We start from the raw sequence: 22,738 nt of genomic DNA, 5'->3' as shown, positions 1-22,738 counted from the left end.
ATGCACACATGCAAACAAACAATACACTCTTCACTCATACACACGCACACACATTCACTCACAAATATTAATGAATCAATCACACTCAATCAAATCACCTCTCTCTCTCTCTCTCTCTCTCACACACACACAGAGAGAAAGTCAAACACAACCATGGACATGCAAACAATACACCTTTCACTCATACACAGGCACACACATTATTCACAAATATTAATAAATCACTCACTCACACAGATTAATAATGTACAATAGTCAATCCACCTGATTGACAGGTGTAAGTTTTGTGTCAATTCAATTATTACTGTTTTTTTCTTGTTATTCTTTTGTTAAAAAGGAAAGATCTAACTTGTTGGGATGTGTTCATGTTCCATGAAGGGCATGCCAGTTTGAAGAATGCCATTTGGTGGCATAGGAACCATTATACTTGAATTGTGAATTGTTTAATATATTTTAATGGTCTACTGCAATGTTTGAGGCATATTTATTTTTCATGCTTTAATGGTGGCCTAATTTCAGTTACATTTACATTTTAGGCTATGTAGTTTGAAATTTTATTTATTTTTTCTTTTTTAGATTTTTAACCACTCAGCTGTGTGTGGAAATGCATATTTAAAAAAATGTTGCAAATAAAACCATAGTCCACAACTTATGTAGTTTTAACTTATTTTAATATATAAATTCAGTGAAATCATCAAACGTTTGTATGACTTGCCAGTGACTTGTGACCCAAGCTACGACTTGACTTGACTTGCTTGACATAAAGCAGTGACTTGACTTGACTTGACTTGCTTTTCACAAAATTGACTTGGACTTGCTTGAGACTTGAAGGTTAAGACTTGAGACTTACTTGTGACTTGTACATGTGTGACTTACTCCCACCTCTGCAAATTTGTATAAATAACTACATAAATGATGTATAGATTTACTCCAATATTGGTAACTTTTTTGAGGAGGCCTTTTAAAAAAAAAGTTTTATCATATGGCTAAACAAACCTGACCTTGATCATGAAAAAGATTCGTATTCAGAAATAACTTTGTAAAAAAATAATGGGCAGTGTACAAAATACATTTATTTGCAATTAAATTTGTACACACAGCTGACTCGGAGGTATGTATTTAATCTTTTGACACTCATCCACAATTAGATCAGAGAACACTAAGTACAACACATTAACATCTAAACTTGTTTTGTTTTTACTCTGTCTGATCTAATCTGCAACTATTTCTTGTAGAAACTCTGGAGCAGTGTGCTTCATCATGTTAGCAATGAACACGCATGGTACCTTGGCCAATGCTTGCATGATTGTCTGGCAGAAAATCAGGAGAAAAAATGGCTGGAGAGTGGGTCACAGGCTCACAAGGCACTAGAAAAGATTGTGCTTAAAGGGATATTCACCCAAAAATGAAAATTCTGTCAGTAATTACTCACCCTCATGTTGTTCCAACCCCGTAAGACATTCACATAGAGCCTCTTTCACCTAGCTATCATCATATAGAGACTGTGTCTGTTCCCCGAACTTGGAAATCCAAAAAACATTTAAACCCATCTAAGAAATTTAAAATTAAAAACTAAAAATTTAATTGATGTTCAACAAATAAAAAACAGCTATAATACAGATGAGCAAATGCTAAAGCTTGGGTTGCTAAATATTCGATCGCTTACTTCAAAAACACTCATTGTTAATGATATGATTTCAGATAATAACCTAGATGTGCTGTGTTTGACAGAAACCTGGCTAAAACCAAACGATTACATTACTTTAAATGAGTCCACCCCGCAAGATTACTGTTATAAACATGAGCCTCGTCTGAAACGCAAAGGGGGTGGTGTTGCTGTAATTTATAGTAATAGTTTCAAAACCACTAAGAAATCAAGTTTTAAATATAATTCTTTTGAAGTGTTAGTGCTTAATGTAAAAATATATAGTGTAAACGATAAATCACGTTTGAGATTTGTGCTGGCTACTGTATACAGGCCACCAGGGCACCATTGAAAAATAAGCAGATCTAGCAGCTTTTAAAGCCTCTCTGTAAGCAATCGAGCTCTCCTTCCATGAAATGCGAAATACCTCTAGTTTTGTTTTCTTCCAGTTGCGCTCCATTTTTCTGGCTGCTTTCTTAAGGGCGCGAGTGTGCTCGTTGTACCACGGCGTTGGACTATTTTTTTATAACATAATCCTAGGTATTTGTTCGAAACGGTGGCTAAACTATCGAAAAATAAAGCTTCAAGCCACACAGCAGTAATGACTTTATGAACTTCTTCACTGATAAGATTGATAATATCAGGGACAAAATTATAACTATGCAACCGTCTACTACAGTATCGCATTAGGCAGTGCATTGTAGTCTCCCTGAGGAAAAATTTGATTCGTTCGTTACTATAGGAGAGGAAGAATTTACTAAACTCGTTAAATCAACTAAATCTACAACATGTATGTTAGACCCTATACCGACTAAGCTACTGAAAGAGATGCTTCCAGAGGTCATAGATCCTCTTCTTAATATCATTAATTCATCTTTGTCTCTAGGATACGTACCAAAAAACTTTAAGCTGGCTATGATTAAACCGCTTGTTAAAAAAACGCAACTTGATCCTAGAGAATTAGTCAATTACAGGCCGATCTCGAATCTACCTTTTCTGTCAAAGATATTAGAAAAAGCAGTATCTTCACAACTGTGTTCCTTTCTTGAAAGAAATTATATCTGTGAGGATTTCCAGTCAGGATTTAGACCGTACCATAGTACCGAGACTGCTCTCATTAGAGTCACAAATGATTTGCTCTTATCATCCGATCGTGGTTGTATCTCGCTATTAGTGTTACTCGATCTTAGTGCTGCATTTGACACCATTGACCACAACGTTCTTTTAGATAGATTAGAACATTATGTTGGCATTACGGGAAATGCACTAGCATGGTTTAAATCATACTTATCTGACCGTTATCAGTTTGTAGCAGTAAATGAAGAGATGTCTCATCAATCACAAGTTCAGTATGGCGTACCACAAGGCTCAGTACTAGGACCGCTGCTGTTCACTCTGTACATGCTACCATTAGGAGATATCATTAGGAAACATGGAATTAGCTTTCACTGTTATGCTGACGATACTCAGCTCTATATTTCTTCAAAACCTAACGAAACTTACCAATTCACTAAATTAACAGAATGCATAGCTGATATAAAAAATTGGATGACTCGTAATTTCCTACTTCTAAATTCTGAAAAAACAGAGTTTCTAATTATTGGACAAAAAACTTCCTCACGTAATAACCTAGAATACTGTCTAACACTTGATGGCTGCTCTGTTAAGTCCTCGTCGTTGGTTAGGAACCTGGGTGGGTGGGTGTGTGTGTGTGTGTGTGTGTGTGTGTGTGTGTGTGTGTGTGTGTGTGTGTGCTCTTTGATACCAATCTTTCATTTGAAAGTCACGTGTCTAGTATCTGTAAAACTGCATTTTTCCATCTTAAAAATATATCTAAATTACGGCATATGCTTTCATTGACAAATGCGGAACAGTTAGTTCATGCGTTCATGACCTCAAGGCTAGATTATTGTAATGCTCTACTGGGTGGTTGCCCTGCACGCTTAATAAACAAACTACAGCTAGTTCAAAACGCAGCAGCTCGAGTTCTTACCAGAACCAGGAAGTATGACCATATTAGCCCAGTTCTGTTAAAACTGCACTGGCTCCCTATTAAACATCGCATAAATTTTTAAATATTGCTGATTACTTACAAAGCACTAAATGGTTTAGCTCCGCAGTACTTGAGCGAGCTCTTAACGCATTATAGTCCGTCACGTCTATTGCGATCTCAAAATTCCGGCCAGTTACTAATACCTAGAATATCAAAGTCGACTGCTGGTGGTAGATCCTTTTCCTATTTAGCACCAAAACTCTGGAACAGTCTTCCTACCATTGTCCGGGAAGCAGACACACTCTGTCAGTTCAAAGCCAGATTAAAGACACATCTCTTTGACCTAGCATTCACATAATACATTATAGACTTCTATAATTCAATGTTAGGCTGCATAGATTAGGTCAGCCGGAACCGGGAACACTTCCCATAAATCCTGATGTACTCGTTACATCATGAGAAGAATGGCATCTACGCTAATTTTAGTGTCTGTGCTTATCCCGAGGTTTTCCTGCAGCCTGCCGGATCCAGGTCGTATCCAGATCTGATGATGGACCTTCGCCTGGACCGATGACAACGCAGTGCTGAAGTGCCAACTAGTCTCTCCCTATGGAGGATCCCTCTACCACTATACAGATAAGGCGTTGTCGGGAAAATTCGTTTCGCGTTCCTACCCCAAAGCAACAAAATAAAATACAATTCTTTATCAAAATTTATAAGGAAAGACAAGTACTTTGTTTAGGCTTGGTTTGTAGGGAATTCCAAACCTGGGTATATTCAAACGCACATAACTATAGAACCCATTCTAAATGTGCATGTGAACGCTATCAGCGTTTCTCACAGATTCGCGTTTAAAGTCTGTGTAGAGAGAATGGTGTCGTCTTAGCGGCCCCTAATTTAATAACAAATGATCGTTGCGACGGAAGCAACTCAATCAAAACTAACTTTAGATGGAAAATAACTTAACTCTGCTATAAAGCCAAAACAATCTCTGTTACCTTAAATTATACGCTTATCTCTGTAAAGCTGCTTTGAAACAATCTACATTGTTAAAAGCGCTATATAAATGAAGATGACTTGACTTGACATTCGTTCATCTTCGGAACACAAATTAAGATATTTTTGATTAAATCTGAGAGTCTACGTCACCACGTATCACACATGACCAGACGCGCTGCGCTTAAACACTACGTGAAAGATCCGAGGCCCAGAGAGAAGGAAATGAAAAGTAGAATAAAGTCGCTATTTTTGTTTGTTTTTGCGTACAAAAAGTATTCTCGTTGCTTTATAAACTTACGATCGAGCCACTGGAGTCACTTGGACTATTAACGATGTCTTTAATACATTTTCTGGGCCAGCAAGTTTCAGTCCCTTAGAAGCCTATGGAGGAGAGACACATGCCTTTGGTGTGAGAGACCCGGGTTCGAATCCACTGTGAGACACCAATGTGTCCCTGAGCAAGACACTTAACCCCTAGTTGCTCCAGAGGCGTGCGACCTCTGACATATATAGCAATTGTAAGTCGCTTTGGATAAAAGCGTCAGCTAAATGAATAAATGTAAATGTAAATGTAAGAGATGGCTGAAAGATGTGCACAGATATCTGCCATTCAGGTAACTACAGTAACCACATGACTATTTCAATTTGAATTAGTTCAAAACGGTTTAATTATGTACTTTATTTTGTTACATTGAAAAATGACTATCAAGTAACTGTGTATGTACACATTTAAAAATAATTGTTTGAAAAGTAATCAAAATGTGATGTAAACAGCAAGACCAGGGGTCTAAAAATGATTACATGGAGGGTCTAGTGCAGTGGTTCCCAAACTGGGGGGCGCGCCCCGGAGGTATTGCAGGGGGGGCGCGGCACGGCTACGGCTTCCCGGGTTAGTTACAATGCTAGCATAACAGCATGGACAAGTTTGTGACAGCGCTCCCAGCTAAACGCAAACCAGATGATGAATCTTCACCAAATGTAGCAACTTCAAAAGCAAAGACAAGAAAATATGACGAGGCATATCTCGCACTCGGCTTCACCAGCACAACAGTGGGTAAGGAGGAAAGACCACAGTGTGTTGTGTGTCTAAAAATACTAGCTTGCGACAGTCTGAAGCCGAACAAATTAAAACGCCACTTGGAGACAACACATCCCGAGCACAAAGACAAGCCGGTGGAGTTCTTCAGAAAAAAACTCACACAGTGTCGTGCACAGCAGAGTCGCTTTACTAAAGCAGCATCCCTGCCTGCAAATGCTCAACTCGCATCCTACAAAGTTGCCTACAGAGTTGCTCAGTGTAAAAAGCCACACACTATAGCCGAGGAATTAATACTTCCCTCTGCGATCGACATGGTCTCAACTATGATCGACGAAGCCACTGCCAGCAAGCTAAAGGCCATTCCTCTCTCAAACAATACTATCTCAAGGCGTATTTATGATATGTCAAAAGACATAGAAGAGCAGCTAAATGACAAGATACGGGACCGACGCTTTGCTCTGCAGATGGATGAGGCGACTGACAGTAATAAAGACTGCTTATTGATAACATACGTCAGATTCATTGATGCCGATGATTTGAGGGAGGATTTGCTTTTCTGCAAACAAGTGACGAGCAGAGCCACTGCAGACGAACTGTTTAAAATAATTGACACTTACTTGAGAGAGGCCGATCTGAAATGGGAGGACTGTGTGGGGATCTGCACAGACGGGGCTCAGGCCATGGCTGGGAGAAGAGGGGGGCTGCAAGCGCTCATCAAGCGCATCTCCCCTAACGTGCAGTGGACACACTGTATGATACACCGAGAGGCGCTGGCGTCTAAACAGCTGAGTCCCGACCTGCACGATGTTATGACGGATGTCATCACTACAGTGACCTACATTAAAACACGACCTGTCAAAGCACGTATTTTCTCTGCACTGTGTGAGGAAATGGGCTCCGACCACACAGCTGTTCTGTTTCACAGCGAGTCCCGATGGCTGTCACGTGGGAAGGTTTTATCCAGGGTCTTTGAACTGCGGGATGAGATCCGCATCTTTTTGGAGGAGGAGGAAAATGAACTTGCCCACAAGTTTAACAACAACAAGTTCCTCATGAAACTTGCGTACCTCAGTGACATGTTTCAAAAACTCAATGAGCTAAATCTGCAGATGCAGGGCAGCAACACACACCTTCCACATCTGGCAGATAAAATCACATCATTCACAAGAAAGCTTGAGATGTGGGAGCAGCGAGTTACAGAGGGAAATATAGACTCGTTTGAGAACCTGAAGTCATTCATTGAGGTCAACAAGCTGCAGAACACAGTGATCCCATGCATGAAAGCTCACATCTCTGCCCTCCAAAAGCATTTCCAGAGGTACTTCCCAGTGCAGGATCCTACACAATATGACTGGATCCGAGACCCCTTCAGTGCAACACCACCTGCCGAATTCAGCACTACAGAGAATGAACAGTTCATTGATGTCACCTCTGATTCAACAATGAGGCTTGAGTTTAAGTCTAAGACACTAGCTGCATTTTGGATTGGAGTGGAGAAAGATTTCCCACTGCTAGGTAAAAGAGCTCTGGCCACACTCCTTCCATTTGCCACGTCTTACCTATGTGAGATAGGTTTTTCTGCTGTGGCCTCCATCAAGACTAAATACAGATCAAAGCTGGACATTGAAAATGAACTAAGAGTAGCAGTCTCACAGCTGCAACCCCGATTTGAGAAGATCTGCAGCATGAAGCAAGCCCACACCAGTCACTGAAAAGATGTGGACATTAAAGGTGCAGTTTTTGCAGAGTTAAATGTTCAGGATTTTGTTATTTTCTTCAGAGAGCTGGTAAAGTGTAAAAGGCCACTTTCATGCAGGAATGGAGTTTATAAGAAGATGTGTTGAAAGCCATGAACACCATTACATGGTAAAATTTTATGATACATGATGCAGTGTCACTTTTAATAATTGTGAAGGTGATTTGTCTTTTTTTTTTTTTAGTTTTGTTCAGGAAGAAGTTGCCATTTTGTATGACTTACAATGTTAAGTAAAGTCCAGTGGAGTTTAGAAACAAAGGATTTGTATGTTTGTGTCAGTGTGGGGGGGCTCGAAAATATTCTTATCTTCAGAAAGGGGGGCCCTGCAGAAAAAGTTTGGGAACCACTGGTCTAGTGTATGTTGTTTTTTGATCTTTAACTTCAGTTTTTGCACAATTAAAACCTACACTGCCAGGTGAGAGGAGATCCTAACCAAGTAGTGACCTACTGAATAAATTTGTTACCAGTTCAAAGATAAAACCAGCATATATTATGTTGTCCATGCAATTTGATTTAGATCTCTTTAATAGACAAACATGTATTTCCACAAAGTAAATTATCATCTGAGTACATTGTCAACACTGTTTGCAGTAGAGGTCTTCACGGTTCCACATTATTGGACCTGTTCCAAAAAATAACCAATGCTTGTATATGTACCGTGTTGAGACCCGTTTCAATTATAATATATCCGACCCATCTCCATGAAGACCTCTAGTCTGTGTTATAATTCTTCAGACATTATTTCCACAGATCTACCTGTCAACTGGAGTCCTTTCACAACCACATTCTTATGTATGCAAGTAAACGTTTCAGTTTCTCGCCATTGGTTTATGAGGCACGTATTCTCCTGGTAGCACTTGACTACAACCATCATGAAAACAGACCGCTAATGCTCAACAAAGAAGGACAATTGATGAAAGATTACCAATAAATTATCAGTGCCCACTATTTTTAAAGCATATTTATCTGCAGTGTATAATTTATTTGTAACATTTTAAATATACTAAGTAATAATATATATACTATATATAATAAGACTTGATCTATATTTTTACATGATGGGAAATTATACTTTTATTACTGTATATTTAAATAAAAAAAATTCCCCTTATAGGGCCCGGCACTACACACCAAGAGAACAACTGAGCAATTTGGTTTTTAGCAAATCGTTTTTTTTTTTGTTTTTTTTTGTGAAGAGAAAACTTATGTTCTAAATGCATTTTACATATTTTTTCCGAAACATGACATGTAAATAAAAATGACGCAAGTTTATTTGTTCAATTCCAACACAAGTTTTTATTTTTATTTCCAAAAATTAAATTACTTGTAAATCAAAATCACCTATCTCTGCTGTCTAGATATTGATAAAGAAATTGAGAAAATAAATAAACATCAAACACAAATGAAAACAACAACAACAGTAAGGTGTCTTTATCAACTAAAGTTTATAAAATTGTTTCTATGAACCCAGTGTATCTTCCAAATGGGTCCGGGTAATTATCACGTATTCTGGACACACAACAGCTGGGGATGACAACACGGTTTCCCGCACCAAGGGCACCATAATTCCACAAAACAAAATTTCTGTAAGCGGCATAGCGGTATTCCCGGTTGTCATCCCCAGGCAGCTGTGTGTCATGGAGAGCATAAATGTCATTTCTGAGCCGCCGTGATAATCTCAGTACATGCTCATCTAAAATATACAATGACATGTGGGGCAATATACTGACGCAGTTGGCCTCGCTCTTGCCACAAGATTTATTCTCCAAGTCGGATCCCATTTCCCTGCATCTTGAGCAGCTGCACCATCCAGGCACACCTGGTAATGGTACTTCTGTTCCCTGAGCAGCTGGCTGGAGCACATCGAAGATAAGGCCAGGCTCTCTATCCATGACTCTGATCAGGAGTGAACGAGCGTCATCTGGATCCATATTCCGGATCTGCTCCTGAAAATAACAATGTGAAGAATTTAACAAATGTAACCCTGACTCTAAGAATAATCCAAAATGATTCTCTTTTTAACATTCTTGTCTCTATTAATATTTTTATTTTTTTTATTTCATTGATAAAAGGAAGTTTAATCTTGTCCTGAGACTTGCAGTCTTCCCTAAGATACCCGTGTCTGGGACTTTCTTTCCTCTTGCAGCCTCTGCACCCTTACTCTGTCCTCTTCAGAGATTCCAAGTGCTGCTCTAGTCCCTCCTCCTCTAGTCCCTCCCCCTCTAGTCCCTCCCCCTCTAGTCCCTCCTCCTCTAGTCCCTCCCCCTCTAGTCCCTCCTCCTCTAGTCCCTCCTCCTCTAGTCCCTCCCCCTCTAGTCCCTCCTCCTCTAGTCCCTCCTCTTCTAGTCCCTCCCCCTCTAGTCCCTCCCCCTCTAGTCCCTCCTCCTCTAGTCCCTCCTCCTCTAGTTGCACTGCTGTGTCCTGCAGTACTTTCCGCTCTTGTCGTCCCTCTCCTTCTACCTACAGTCCTTCCTCTTGGTGCTTCGATCCCTACAGCAGCTTCAATCACTCCTGCTTCACCGATGACTTCGACTGCTCCACTTGTTTCTGCTCCACTGCTTGCTGCTCTTCTGCCTGCTCTTGCCTTTCCCTTTCCCCTACCTACCGATCTTCCTCTCCCACTCACTCCAGCTGCTCTACTATCCCCCTTCCTGTCCCTTTCCTACTTTCTCTTGCAGTTACTCTTCCAAATATCAAGTCTTTCTTTCCATGCTGGGGACTCCACATCTCATTGCTAATATCTAATGATGCTATTGAGGCATCCGGTGAGGAGCCATCTGTCTCTCCCTGCAATATATTCACATGTTGACAGGAAAACAAACATTATTTTTAGATGTTGTATCATACCCCATACTTGAGTAAAAAAAATAAAATAATAATGAATTGTTTTTTGTCTATGTAAAATTCTTATTTATAAATTATATTGTAAAATATTTTTAATTTATTTCTTGCTTCATATGGGTTTTTGACTATTCTTTTATTCTAAATACCTACATATTGTTTGTTCTTTGTCTTTGCTAAAGTTAGATTTAATATAATACTTTGTTTTTAATTGTCAAATATTACTACAAAATTCAACAAAAAAAAAACTATTGAGATACAGAAGGGACATGATCAGTTCACCATAGGTCTTTTTTTAATTTGATAATTAGAAAATAAATTGTTTAACATTATAATTCGATAAGTACAAAACCATAGCAATAAGTCTTATGGTCACATAAGATGCATGTGTATGAGATGTGATCATAAGACTTATTGCTATGGTTTTGTAATTATATAATTACAGTTTTCTTTACAACACGTTGTTGGCATAGCACAATATAATATAAGTGCTACCTAATTGTGAATTAATTTTACAGCGAGTTGAAGTCTCCAACCCTCGTTCTGGAGAGCAAACGTTACCATCCTGTACGTTAGGTTTTCAATCCAAACACACACAATGACACCTGATTCGGCTTATCAAACCTATAATTATTACAATTAGATGTGATGAAACAGGTTTTGTAGCGAAAATAGTCTGGACAACATCTCTCCAGGACGAGGGTAGTAGATGCCTGATCTAAACGTTAGTAGCAGCTAGACTCAAGTTGATAGACAGAATGTTCGACAAGCGCGGATGCTATGTCAACATACCTATAATTTGAGTAACTCAAATTATGATGCGCAGTTAATATGTCAACATACCTATAAGTCACTCAACTTATAGGTATGTTGACAGCGACCGCCCGCACAACATTCTGTCTCACACTTTAGCTAACGTTACTGATAAGTTTGTTAACTAACGGTAGCTCGCGGCTATTTCATTAGATTGACATTACATAAAGTGAAAAGCCGTAACTAAACGTAACAACAATAGAGATGTAATATAACAATACATTACCTCGTCAGTGAGCATGTTTTCTGCTGGAGATGCCAGATTCGCTGGTTGACAGTGACAATGACAACAACTCCCATGAGCCCACGCACTTTCCCGACGTCATCAAAGTACGTCTGTTGTTATTATTTTGAATGAGTGACCCCTAGTAGCCAAAAAATACATATTGCACGTTTAAATAAACTGAAAACACTGTTATTTTACAGGTATTTCCTGAATAATCACGATCATATACCTTCATTGTAAAAAAAAGAAATAAAAAAAAAGGGTCAAATGACTGGCAGCTGCGGCTGCCAAACAAAAACCATAAAATTAAAGTAAAATATGCTAATTTAAATAAAGTGTAAAAAACTTTAAAAATAAATTTGATGTCACCATGATTGAGATCAGTGTCTGCTTTAGTTGGGCTCATGACCCTTGAGTTTTTAACTTTTGTTTTTCTCTGGCTGCTTTAACTGTGTATTTAATACACATTTGTTAGAGCAGTAAATGCAGGAGAAAATATCAGATGATCTTGGTCATTAATTGATGATGTTATAGTCATCATATGATGATCTGATTCACTGATATGACAGTCAAATCTCTGAATATAATTACATAATGTGTTGATGGAATTTAGCTTTATACAAAGTCTTTAATTAATGTCATGATTTTTCACATGACCCTTGAAATATTGTGGCATCAGTATTATAACAATCTGAATTAATAAAAAAATGGTAACACCTTACGGTAAGGGTACATGAATTATCATGAATTTGTGTATAAATTAATTTATGAAATATGCGTTCATTCATGCATTAATATCCTATGGTGGGGGTAGGGTGGGAGAATGTAGGGATGAGGAAGAGCAGAGGTAACAGTGTTATGGCTACAGGTGTTTCTAAATTAACATAAAAAACTTCAACATTAGCCATGATGGTCAGGGCTATATTTAGGACTAACAAAATGGCCCTAAAGGCAAAATTCAAAAGCAGTAACACTGCCCACTGTAAGCAGTTCACTGCATTTGGATGTGGCCTTTAAGGCAGTTAGCTATTGTATTTAAAAACATATCATTTCCCCTAGGTGTGAAATGAACTCCATCTTTCAAAAATAGCCCAGGACTGGCATGTCTAATGTGAGGGTGCTCAATCATGGCACCATTTAAGCTACGAACAAATGTAGTCATAACACGGTTAACAAAATACTTTGCCTTGTTAATTTTCACCGGATTGGCACCAGCCTTCCACCGGCACCTCTGGGTCACAGCTGAAAACATAATCTTCATGCCCGGGTGCCGGAGTTTAAGCTGGTGCAGGTCCTCCTTCATGGTCCTCCTTCAGGTTTTTTATGTTAACAATACATGTAGGAGAACATAGATCAAGGGAGCAACACCTCAAAATATAGATGACAATCTAATTTGTTGTTGTCCTTTTAAGACAGACATAATATTTCAGCTGTCAAATAGCCAAGACTAGTACTTACAGTTTTCATGTGCAGACGATGGTGCAGACAGCATCACAGGTGCAGTATCACGGGTGACCATCTCAAAATCGATCACTAAAAAAATACACAGCTTGTTAAAAATAAACTACATAATGTAAATAGGTAATAACCTATGGTAATAACATTTTTATGTTGGTCAATACGAATCTAAACGTTACAAATCTTATAACGTTATATTCAGTTGACATCCAAATAGACACTCATGAATTCAGGTTAATTGATTTGCTTCAAATAGTTTATTTGAGATGTAAGTTAAGTAAAGTTAATAATGTTAACGTTAATTCTTATTCATGAATCATGACAACTGTTAGTGTTTTCTGCAAGTCATCTAACGTTAGTGTTGAAAATAAACGTTACCACATGTATTAAAAGTGCTGCAGCGTTTTCAACCTTGTGTACTTTAATATTTTGTAAAGTTTTGTTGTGTAGGTTCAGGTTAATTTACCTCAATGGTAAGCTTGGAGTTCAAAATTCAAAATGAACCGCCGGCGCCAATATCTTGTAGTATCCAAGACAACAACTTCATCGCGTGATTCGCGTCGAGGAAGGTGGGCGTGGTTTCAGCACCGGCAAACACATATAATATATATATAAAACAGTTATGTCCGGTCGAACGATGTATTGATTAACTTACATCGTTTCGAATCGCAGAGCTCGTCTCGCCTGTGCATGTGAGAATATAGCTGAAGGATGGTGAACAGTGGATGTGTGGAAAAACACAGAAAATTACATTGATTCAGCAGTGAAAATGCCGCCGAAGAAGTTAAGTGATGTGGCTGAGGAAATCGATGACATTAAAGTCACGTTGGACTTCCTCAAAACACAGCTCACGGAGGTAAAGGAGCAACAGATCCGTATTTTGGATTTGGTGAAGGAGGTCCAGTCTCTTCGCATCCAGAACGCGGAGAAAGACATGAAAATATGCAGCTGGAGAATCGGGTTGCAGACCTCGAACAATATTCGAGGATGAACGACATCATAATAACCGGGTTCACGGTGAAACCCCGATCGTATGCTCGAGCGGTGGACGCAAACATCAGAGATCCAGCAGCTGAGATTGACACCAGCTCGACAGAGCAACAAGTGGCGAGCTTTCTACAATCACAAGGAATTGATCTGGATTGTAATAATGTAGAGGCTTGCCATGTGTTGCCGAGGAGGAAAGCCAGCGATAAATCTACTGTCATCATGAGATTTGCAAACAGAAAACACAAGATTGCGATTTTGAAGGAAGGAAAAAAGCTCAAAGGAACAAACGTTTATATCAATGAGCACCTCACAAAGCACAATGCAGACATCGCAAAGAAAGCCAGGTACCTGAGAAAAATGAAGAAAATACAACATACATGGACTGCCAACTGTAAAGTGTTTATAAAACTAAATGGAAGCCCAGAAGATGCGAAGGTATTGGTGGTGAGCATAGACTGTAAAAAAATATGGATGTAGTGTTCGTGACGTCACCCGTAGGTTTCTGAAGAGCATTTTTGAAGCCTGAAGTAGGCGGAGCCGGCCGTCGCCATCTTGGCCTCGCGTCACTCCCAGATAACAGAAAATAGGCAAACAGGCGGGGCGTGGGTGGAGCTGAGGAGCCGAAATCACCTAGCTCGACGTCATAGATATAAACACTGTTTTATATCTATGATATATCTATAAACACTGTTTATATCTATGGCTCGACGTGATCGAGTTAGCTGATGATGTAAAGCCAAATAAAAGTTCCTGTTTTTGCTCTTCGAAATATTATATTATAATATTTAAAAGACACGGCTACAAGTGAGACTGTGTATTGTGATTCTGTACTATTCTGCTAACGTTAGTTGAAAATGTATTATGCAGTAACTTAATATTACTCTGAGTGTGTGTGTGACATGTGCACGTCAGTCACTCTTTATGGTCCGTCAAGTTCGTAGAGAGCTTATTCAGTCCATTTTAAATTCTGATTTTGGCCGCCTCTCAAATGGGTTATAGATATATTGCCTATGAAGTTAAAGTAAATGCGCTAGAAAATCCGCGCTCATTCATGGATGTGCATTTATAGCATGGACGGAGAAAGCGCCGACGCCTGCATGATTTCATCTAACGGTACATAAGCATATTATAATCTATATCTGTTCCGTGAGAGCAGAACGAACGAGCCTTTATTGACGTTTTTAAATCTGAAAACTCCAAAAAGCAACGAAATTGTCAGACATCCATTAGTGCATGTTCACAGAGGAAAACTGAAATACAGCGCTGGTTGTTCTCTCGAACGATACTCGACGACAACAATCCTAAGCCGTGGGCGAAGTTAACGTTACTTAATGGGTGTATTCAATAGTATGAAATAATCCCGAAAAAAAAACACAAACACTGCAGAGATGGCAAGTTCAGCAGCTAACATTTGCTGAGGTGAAGTGACGGCTAGTAACAACAGACAAGCGGCTAGCATTGACATCAGCGACAATCCACCTGTCACTCAAGTGGCCACACCCTTAATTATGCAGAACTTTAAATATTAATCAACTAAACGGATGAGTTATAAAAAAATTCACCCCCCTCACAGTTGTCATGAAGGGCAAAAATAGCTTTATAGACCAAAAAAACATACAGACACCAGGCTGTAAACACGTTTTTTTCTGCTGTAAAATTTGGTATTTTAACATGGAGGAGATACAGATTTGACTCACTTCTGACATCAGCCTCAAGCGGCCAGTCAACGAATTGCAGTTTAACTCACTTCCGTGTTGGTTTCAAGAGAAAGACGGGGAGGTTGCCGCTTGGTGGTGAGGGGTTTGGAAGAGCTGACTGAGTATGAGTAAACAAGGTTGTCAGGCTACTGGAATACGAGGTAAGCTGACTGACATACATACTCAAATAAGACACTCTTCTGAAGCAGAAGATACAACCAGTCTGGAGTTGCAACTATTTGAACATACTGATTACATAAGTTTTGATATGGAATATGATATTGATCCGGACAAGAACTTTTTTACTTGTGCCAATAAAAACTGTGGCTACTATACAGATGAAATGCACACAATCAAATTAATAAAGATGGCAGACTCTCCGTTATACATATAAACAGTAGAAGTCTCTATGCAAACTTTGAAAATATTAAGAACTATTTGCATGGTTTGGCACAACCATTCAGTATAATTGCTTTATCTGAAACATGGATGCATAAGGAGAAAAAAGAAAATTTTGAGTTGGATGGATATGATTTTGTACACATGGACCGAAAACATGGAGCAGTAACTTGAGATTTAGTGTTGTGGAGGATATGAGTCTCATTGTTGAAAATATATTTGAATGTTTAACAATTGAGTTACACAGAGAACATAGGAAGAATGTGATTCTAAGTTGTATTTATAAAAAACCAGGCTCATGTGTTGAAAAATTTAGTGAATATATGGAGGAAATGTATACCAAAAAAGCTAGTAAAACAATCATTGTTTGTGGAGACTTCAACATAGATATGCTCAATCCAAATAAGCATAAATTGACAGAAAATTTCATTAGCACAATCTATAGCTTGAATTTGTACCCTAAAATCACTAGACCTACGAGGATAACGACCCATAGCGCTACACTAATTGATAATATTCTAACAAATGAAATCTTTAATGATGCAATAAGTGGAATATTAATAAGTGACATCAGTGATCATTTGCCCGTATTTACAGTGTTTGATAGCGATTGTAAGCCTCATCAGGAACCACTAAGTAAATTCAAAAGATTAAGATCAGAAGAGTCCTTGAATGTTTTTAAGAATGATTTATTTGTACAAAATTGGGACGGTGTATATGACACGAGCAATGTACATGATGCCTATGATGAGTTTATGAGAATATTTAAACAACTATATGACAAAAATTGTCCATTGAAGAAAATATGTACAATTTCAAATAAAAAAGGTCATCCCTGGATTACAAAGGGATTGAAAAATGCAATCAAAAAGAAGAACTTGCTTTATAAGGAGTTTTTTAAACAAAGAACCAAAGAGGCGGAAAATAAGTATAAGAAATATAAAAATAAATTGACTAATATCTTGAGGAAAACTAAGAAAGATTATTACAATAAATTAATAGAAACTAAGAAATCTGATGTGAGGGAAATGTGGAAAATATTGAATAAAGTAATAAAAAAAATCTTCTGGCCAGTTAAGTTATCCTAAATATTTTAATATGGGAGACAAAGACAATTATAATATGATAGAGGTGGCAAATACTTTCAATACATTTTTTGTCAATATTGGGAAAGAGTTGGCAGAGAATATTCCTGACCCCAGAAATGATCAATATGGTTATTGCTCTATTGAAAGAAATGTAACTTCAATGTTCCTTTCTCCGGTGGAGGAAAGTGAGATAATTCAAATTGTTTCAAAATGTAAGAATAAAACTTCAAATGATTGTAACAATGTTGATATGACGGTGGTGAGAAATGTTATTGATGCCATTTCAAAACCTCTTACCTATATTTACAACTAGACATGTGCCGGTATTCGGTAATGCGATAAATCGCGGTAATGTCTATGCATGATATTGTTATCGCGGGCACTTCAAAATACCGTGAAAAATAATAGATCAGAATTTATATTTATAGAACGCGCATTAGCTTATTTTCCATCAACCGCTTAAACAAACACTGTGTGCATGCGCAAAACACATGTGCACTCTGATGTAAACAATCCCCACATGAAGCACTGCGTGCATGCGGCGCAGTGCGCACTCTAGTTAATGTAAATAATCCTCACATGGAGAAGAAGCATGGCGGAAGGAGGAACACTGCCGACGATTTATCCCCCTTCTAAAAGCAGGGCTGTCAACTCTACGCATTCAGCGTGAGACTCGCGCAATTTACACTTTTCACATGCTCTCGCACCACACATCCATTTTCTCACGCAGAGAAAAATCACGGAGCAAAGAGGACACTGACACCGACAGACTAGACAGAGCAGGTTACTTTTAATATGAAAAAAATTCTGAGCTCTCAGGTTCTGTCCATTTTATTACGAAATTCAGACAATAAATACCGTTTTGGCGCTTGTAAATGTGACGTGACCGATCGCTGTAGCGCCTCAGTTCAAGTAAACCGATCATCTGTTACATTTTATTTAAAGATACAGTGCAACTTACAGAAAGGTATTTATGCTTCATACATAATATCGATCAATCAGTGTTTTTCAGCCACGGAAAGAGGTCAATAAAACTGCAGGTGAACAATTATGTCACAGAACGTACATTTACCTCAGGAAAGCCATTTAATGACCAACATGTTAGTTGACTAGAAAAAATAGCTATAGAGGAGTATTTTGCTAAATATGTGCACTATATTACATTTGTATTATATTTTTACTTGTGTCATAATTGTTATTATAATGAAAACCAAATTATATTTAATTTAATTTGTTAATTTTTAACCGTTAATAATTCCAGCTGACAGGGCTCTCTGTATGTTTACAGCATTATGTGAGATATATTTTTTCTTGAGAAAAATTAACATGTAGTCTATGTACTGTAGCCTACCTAATATTTATCCAAAGAGTCAATATTGAATCAAGATTGAAATCAAATCCCAAGAACTGAATTGAAATCGTGAAAATTGTGTAAAATTCTGTTTAGTTACCAAATGTTTTGACAATCACAATTACACCTATTGTGATGCAAGTTGTTTTTTTTCTACATCCCCCCCCAATCCATCCGCTTCTCTGGAGCAATTAAAATACCGTGATAATACCGTATACCGTGATAAAAGCTCAATCAATTAATCGCAGCATGAAAATTTGATACCGGCACATGCCTATTTACAACTCATCATTTCAATCTGGCACATTTCCTAATCAAATGAAAATAGCAAAGGTCATTCCACTCTATAAATCAGGAGACAAACATCAATTTACAAACTATAGACCGGTTTCTCTGCTTCCACAATTTTCAAAAATTCTGGAAAAACTTTTTATCACTCGTCTTGACAACTTTTTGGAAAAAAATAATATAATTAATGAATGTCAGTATGGATTTAGAGCAAAAAGGGCAACATCACTTGCATTGTTAGATTTTATAGAAGAAACATCAAGTTCAGTAGATAACAAAATGCATACTATTGGAATATTTGTTGATCTACAGAAGGCGTTTGATACCATCAATCATGAAATTTTGTTAGGAAAATTAGAGCGATATGGGATCCGAGGAAAGGTATTAAACTGGAAAAAAAGTTATTTGACTCAGCGAAAGCAGTTTGTGAAGCTGGGAGATTATTTTTCTGAATGCCTGGAAATTTCTTGTGGAGTCCCACAGGGGGCAGTGTTAGGCCCGAAATTGTTTCTTATTTACATTAATGATTTATGCCAAGTGTCAGAAGTATTGAACTTAGTATTGTTTGCTGATGACACTAATATTTTTTGTTCAGGCAGTGATCTTCAGTTGCTAGTGCAGGAGACAAATAAGGAATTAGAGAAGATTAAATTATGGTTTGATACAAAAAAATTATCACTAAATTTAAAGAAAACAAAATTAATGATGTTTGGTAATGGTCGAAATAATTTGCAAATTGAAATTAAGATGGATGGAGTGGTCATTGAAAAGGTTAATGAAATAAAAATTTTAGGAGTTATCATTGACAATAAAGCGAACTGGAAACCACACATTAGTTATGTTAGGAGTAAGGTTTCAAGGAGTATAGCCATAATTGGCAGAGCAAGACCAGTTTTAAATCAGAAGTCTTTACATTTGCTTTATTGTTCATTAGTTTTGCCATACTTTACTTATTGTGTAGACATGTGGGGAAACAATTATACAACAACAGTTCAGCCACTTGTCATTTTACAGAAGAGAGCTTTAAGGATCATTCATGGGGCGGGTTATAGGGAACATACTAATATATTTTTTATGGAGTCCAAATTACTAAAATTTAAAGATTTGGTGGATTTACAGACTGTGCAAATCCTATATAGGGCAAAGTGTAATGATTTACCTCAAAATGTACAAAAGTTATTTACTTGGATAGAAGGAGGGTATGTGTTGAGAGGAAAACTAAATTTCATATTACCAATGGTACACAGTAGGAAGAAAAGTTTTTGTGTTTCCATACAAGGGGTGAAACTGTGGAACAACTTAAATGAGAAGCTTAAGAAATGTCCAAATATAAAACAATTCAGGAAAGGATTTAAAGAAATGATTTTTGAACGTTATAAAAATGAAGGAAAATGAGTTGGTTAAGCCAGAATGTCTGTTGCTAACATATTGTATAAATGTATGAAGATTTATGTGTTTGTGTATTGCAAAAAACAAAAACAACAAAAAAGTGGATAATACCAATGGAAGTAAACTAATGTATTAAGAGTTTAAAAAGAGGGGTGGGAATTAACAAGTGTTAAACTTCAGCCCATTCCTTTTCAAGCAGCAGTGAATTTTATTTGTTGGATCATCAGTGTTTTTTCGATTATTGTCTTATGTTGTACATACTGGACACTTTTTCATTGTATGCGTGAAAAAAAAAAAAAAATAAATAAATATCCGGGAGTGACGCGCTGCCAAGATGGCGACGGTCGGCTACGCCCACTTTAAGCTTCAAAAACGGTCTTCAGAACTCTACGGGTGACGTCACGGACACTACGTCCATGTGGTTTTACAGTCTATGGTTTTAACGCAGTTAGTGGAATTGTCAGACGTTCCCTTGTGCATTATGAGCTGTGGTTAGCGCATCAAATCATTCTCATGTATGCAGCTACACACACTGGGCCAGTTGATTTTCAATTAACATTTCATGTCGATAAACAATGGTTGCATATTGTTAAAACTCATATAGCCTATAACAGTGGCTTATGGGTCAAAGGAAAACAAATGTCCTGCAAAAATCGTCTTTAACATTTAAAAACAGATTCCAAATTCCAAAGCTTGTATACTATGTAAACAATGTGTAGTCAGAAAAAAATTAAGCCTATAATCTGAACGCAAATGCGAAATGTCATGTTTTTTTTAACAGGAAAAAATGCCAATATGCCATGTTAAGCTTTTTCTTTTTAACAGGCTCAGGAAGGGAAATGCCATTAACGTGAAACGTCGCGTTCATATAGGCTCTTGTCTGTAGGCTATATAGATTTCCTCCCATAGCGCATATTATAAAGAAAAAGCTTAACGTCAATGCAGTAATGACAGTGATATTTAATCTCAGTAGCCTATACACCTTATTGAACATACAACGTGCTATTACACGTTAAGCGTTTTATAATGGTTTTCTATGGGTGTTGTTCATAATCTGATGCAATCTGTTTGCCTCTATAAAGTATGCTTTATTAATAAGGTAGGCCAATATTGTGTACTAAATTTGGTGCTTCAATATCACTCACATTAAGCGTCTTAAATGAGGAAGAACGCTTGATTATGCTGCCGTTGTCTGTTCTAGCAGAATACTGCCATCTAGTGGTAGCAGGTTTACTCAGACAGCTGTGTGTGGATCGTGCAAGGCGAAACCGCGAAATGAAAGTCTCAAAATCCAAATGAATCAAATAGGATCGACTCAGAAACGAGTCAATGAATGCACGCGTGTCACCTGATCCACACATGCACATCTTACTTGTTGCATGCACAAATTCTGGCCTACATTAATTTAAAATCGAGGTTTTGCATTAACAACTATGTCTCTATTTGTACAAAATGCTGCACATTCATGTGATTTTGGGTTTTGCACACACAAGTTGTATTGTATTAGTTTAAATGTAGTGAAGCACATTTGTGAATTTGTCAAATAGTTGGGTAGTTGTGTACACATTATTAATTAGCACCAGGCCTATTCATTTGTAGTTGTTTGTGTGTGGGTTGTGAAATGCTTAAAAACCGCGAAAAGAAAGTCTCAAAATCCAAATGAATCAAATGAGATCGACTCAGAAAAGACGTCAATGAATGCACGCGTGTCACCTGATCCACACATGCACATCTTCTGTGTTGCATGCGCAAATTATGATACACTAATACAAAGGAAAACATTTGGATTCACAAAAATGTCTCTATTTGTACAAATTGCTTCACATTCATTCAATTTTGAATTTTGCACACGCAAGTTGAAAGGTATCATGGATAAAACATTTCTGCAACATGTAGGCTATCAAGTTCATTGATAAGAGTGCTTGCACGTGTTTATCATTTTTATACTATAATCATCCCATATGAATATGATACCTCCCGCGGCCGATCTGCTGCGGAGTCCTTTTGCTGTGTGGGAAGCCACATTCCACACGACGAACGATGGTGATGACGTCATCCGATGGCGTCGCCATGGTTGAGCACTTAAAAAAATTAATAACAACATGCACAACATATATACAAGAATACTTTTACATCCACCTGATTTTATACAACTTTAGCTACATCTACATACAACTCCCATGAAATTAGAACAAAAATTCAATTGTATATCACCATTTTTCTTTTTGAGGTATGGAGTTTAACTTTTGCTCGACCATGTGCGGAGGAGAGAGTGACCTAGTTTCACGAAAACTCGACATAACTTTCACATTTCAACTCAAACAACAAAAATCTTTTTCTACTGCTGTCCTTTCACTTACTTGCTATTTATTCGCCGATTTGAATTTTCACTTTGACTGTTGGAAGCTTAGTTTAGCCGGCTCGCGGAAGATTTTTTTTTTTTTAAACAGCAGTCTATATAAGGGCGACGCGCAAATGCGCGTGCACATTTCTCTCACTTCACTCTGTGGATGTGCAGACACGATTTCGCTCTCTCTTAAACGTCGACTTTCAGAAAGAACATTACTCAAGACAGCTTTATTATATATATTGTATAATATATTCTTATTGTGTGTATATATATACACACACAAATATATAGGCTACACACAATCAGCCGCCTGAAGAAGATAGAGCAGGCGCGTCGTTAGACATGGGCATCCGGGGCTTCAGTGACTCAAATCACCCCACTCTTCAATGACGCAAATGCGGCGCGCCCTGTATCAC

General features: G+C 37.8%; 1 protein-coding gene and 1 long non-coding RNA gene across 2 annotated transcripts; one reads left to right on the top strand and one right to left on the bottom strand.

The window, feature by feature from the left end:
* Positions 1–5,552: 5,552 nt before the first annotated feature.
* Positions 5,553–7,388, top strand: LOC311081452 (zinc finger BED domain-containing protein 5-like; the record flags this gene model as incomplete). The annotated part of the gene is made up of 1 exon (XM_084111989.1): positions 5,553–7,388. One exon carries the CDS (start codon positions 5,553–5,555, stop codon positions 7,386–7,388), a length of 1,836 nt encoding a protein of 611 aa, XP_083968115.1.
* Positions 7,389–8,709: 1,321 nt separating this feature from the next.
* Positions 8,710–22,456, bottom strand: LOC311081586. The gene is made up of 5 exons (XR_014605937.1): positions 22,333–22,456; positions 21,947–22,053; positions 12,771–12,845; positions 11,313–11,451; positions 8,710–9,378 (listed from the first exon to the last, which is right to left on the bottom strand). It is a non-coding gene; the product is annotated as an uncharacterized lncRNA (long non-coding RNA).
* Positions 22,457–22,738: the final 282 nt, after the last annotated feature.

Source organism: Abramis brama, assembly GCF_963993115.1.
Source record: "Abramis brama genome assembly, chromosome: 4".
Taxonomy (NCBI): domain Eukaryota; kingdom Metazoa; phylum Chordata; class Actinopteri; order Cypriniformes; family Leuciscidae; genus Abramis; species Abramis brama.
The sequence above is the reverse complement of the archived record's forward strand: the minus strand, read 5'-3'. Positions and strand labels throughout refer to the sequence as shown.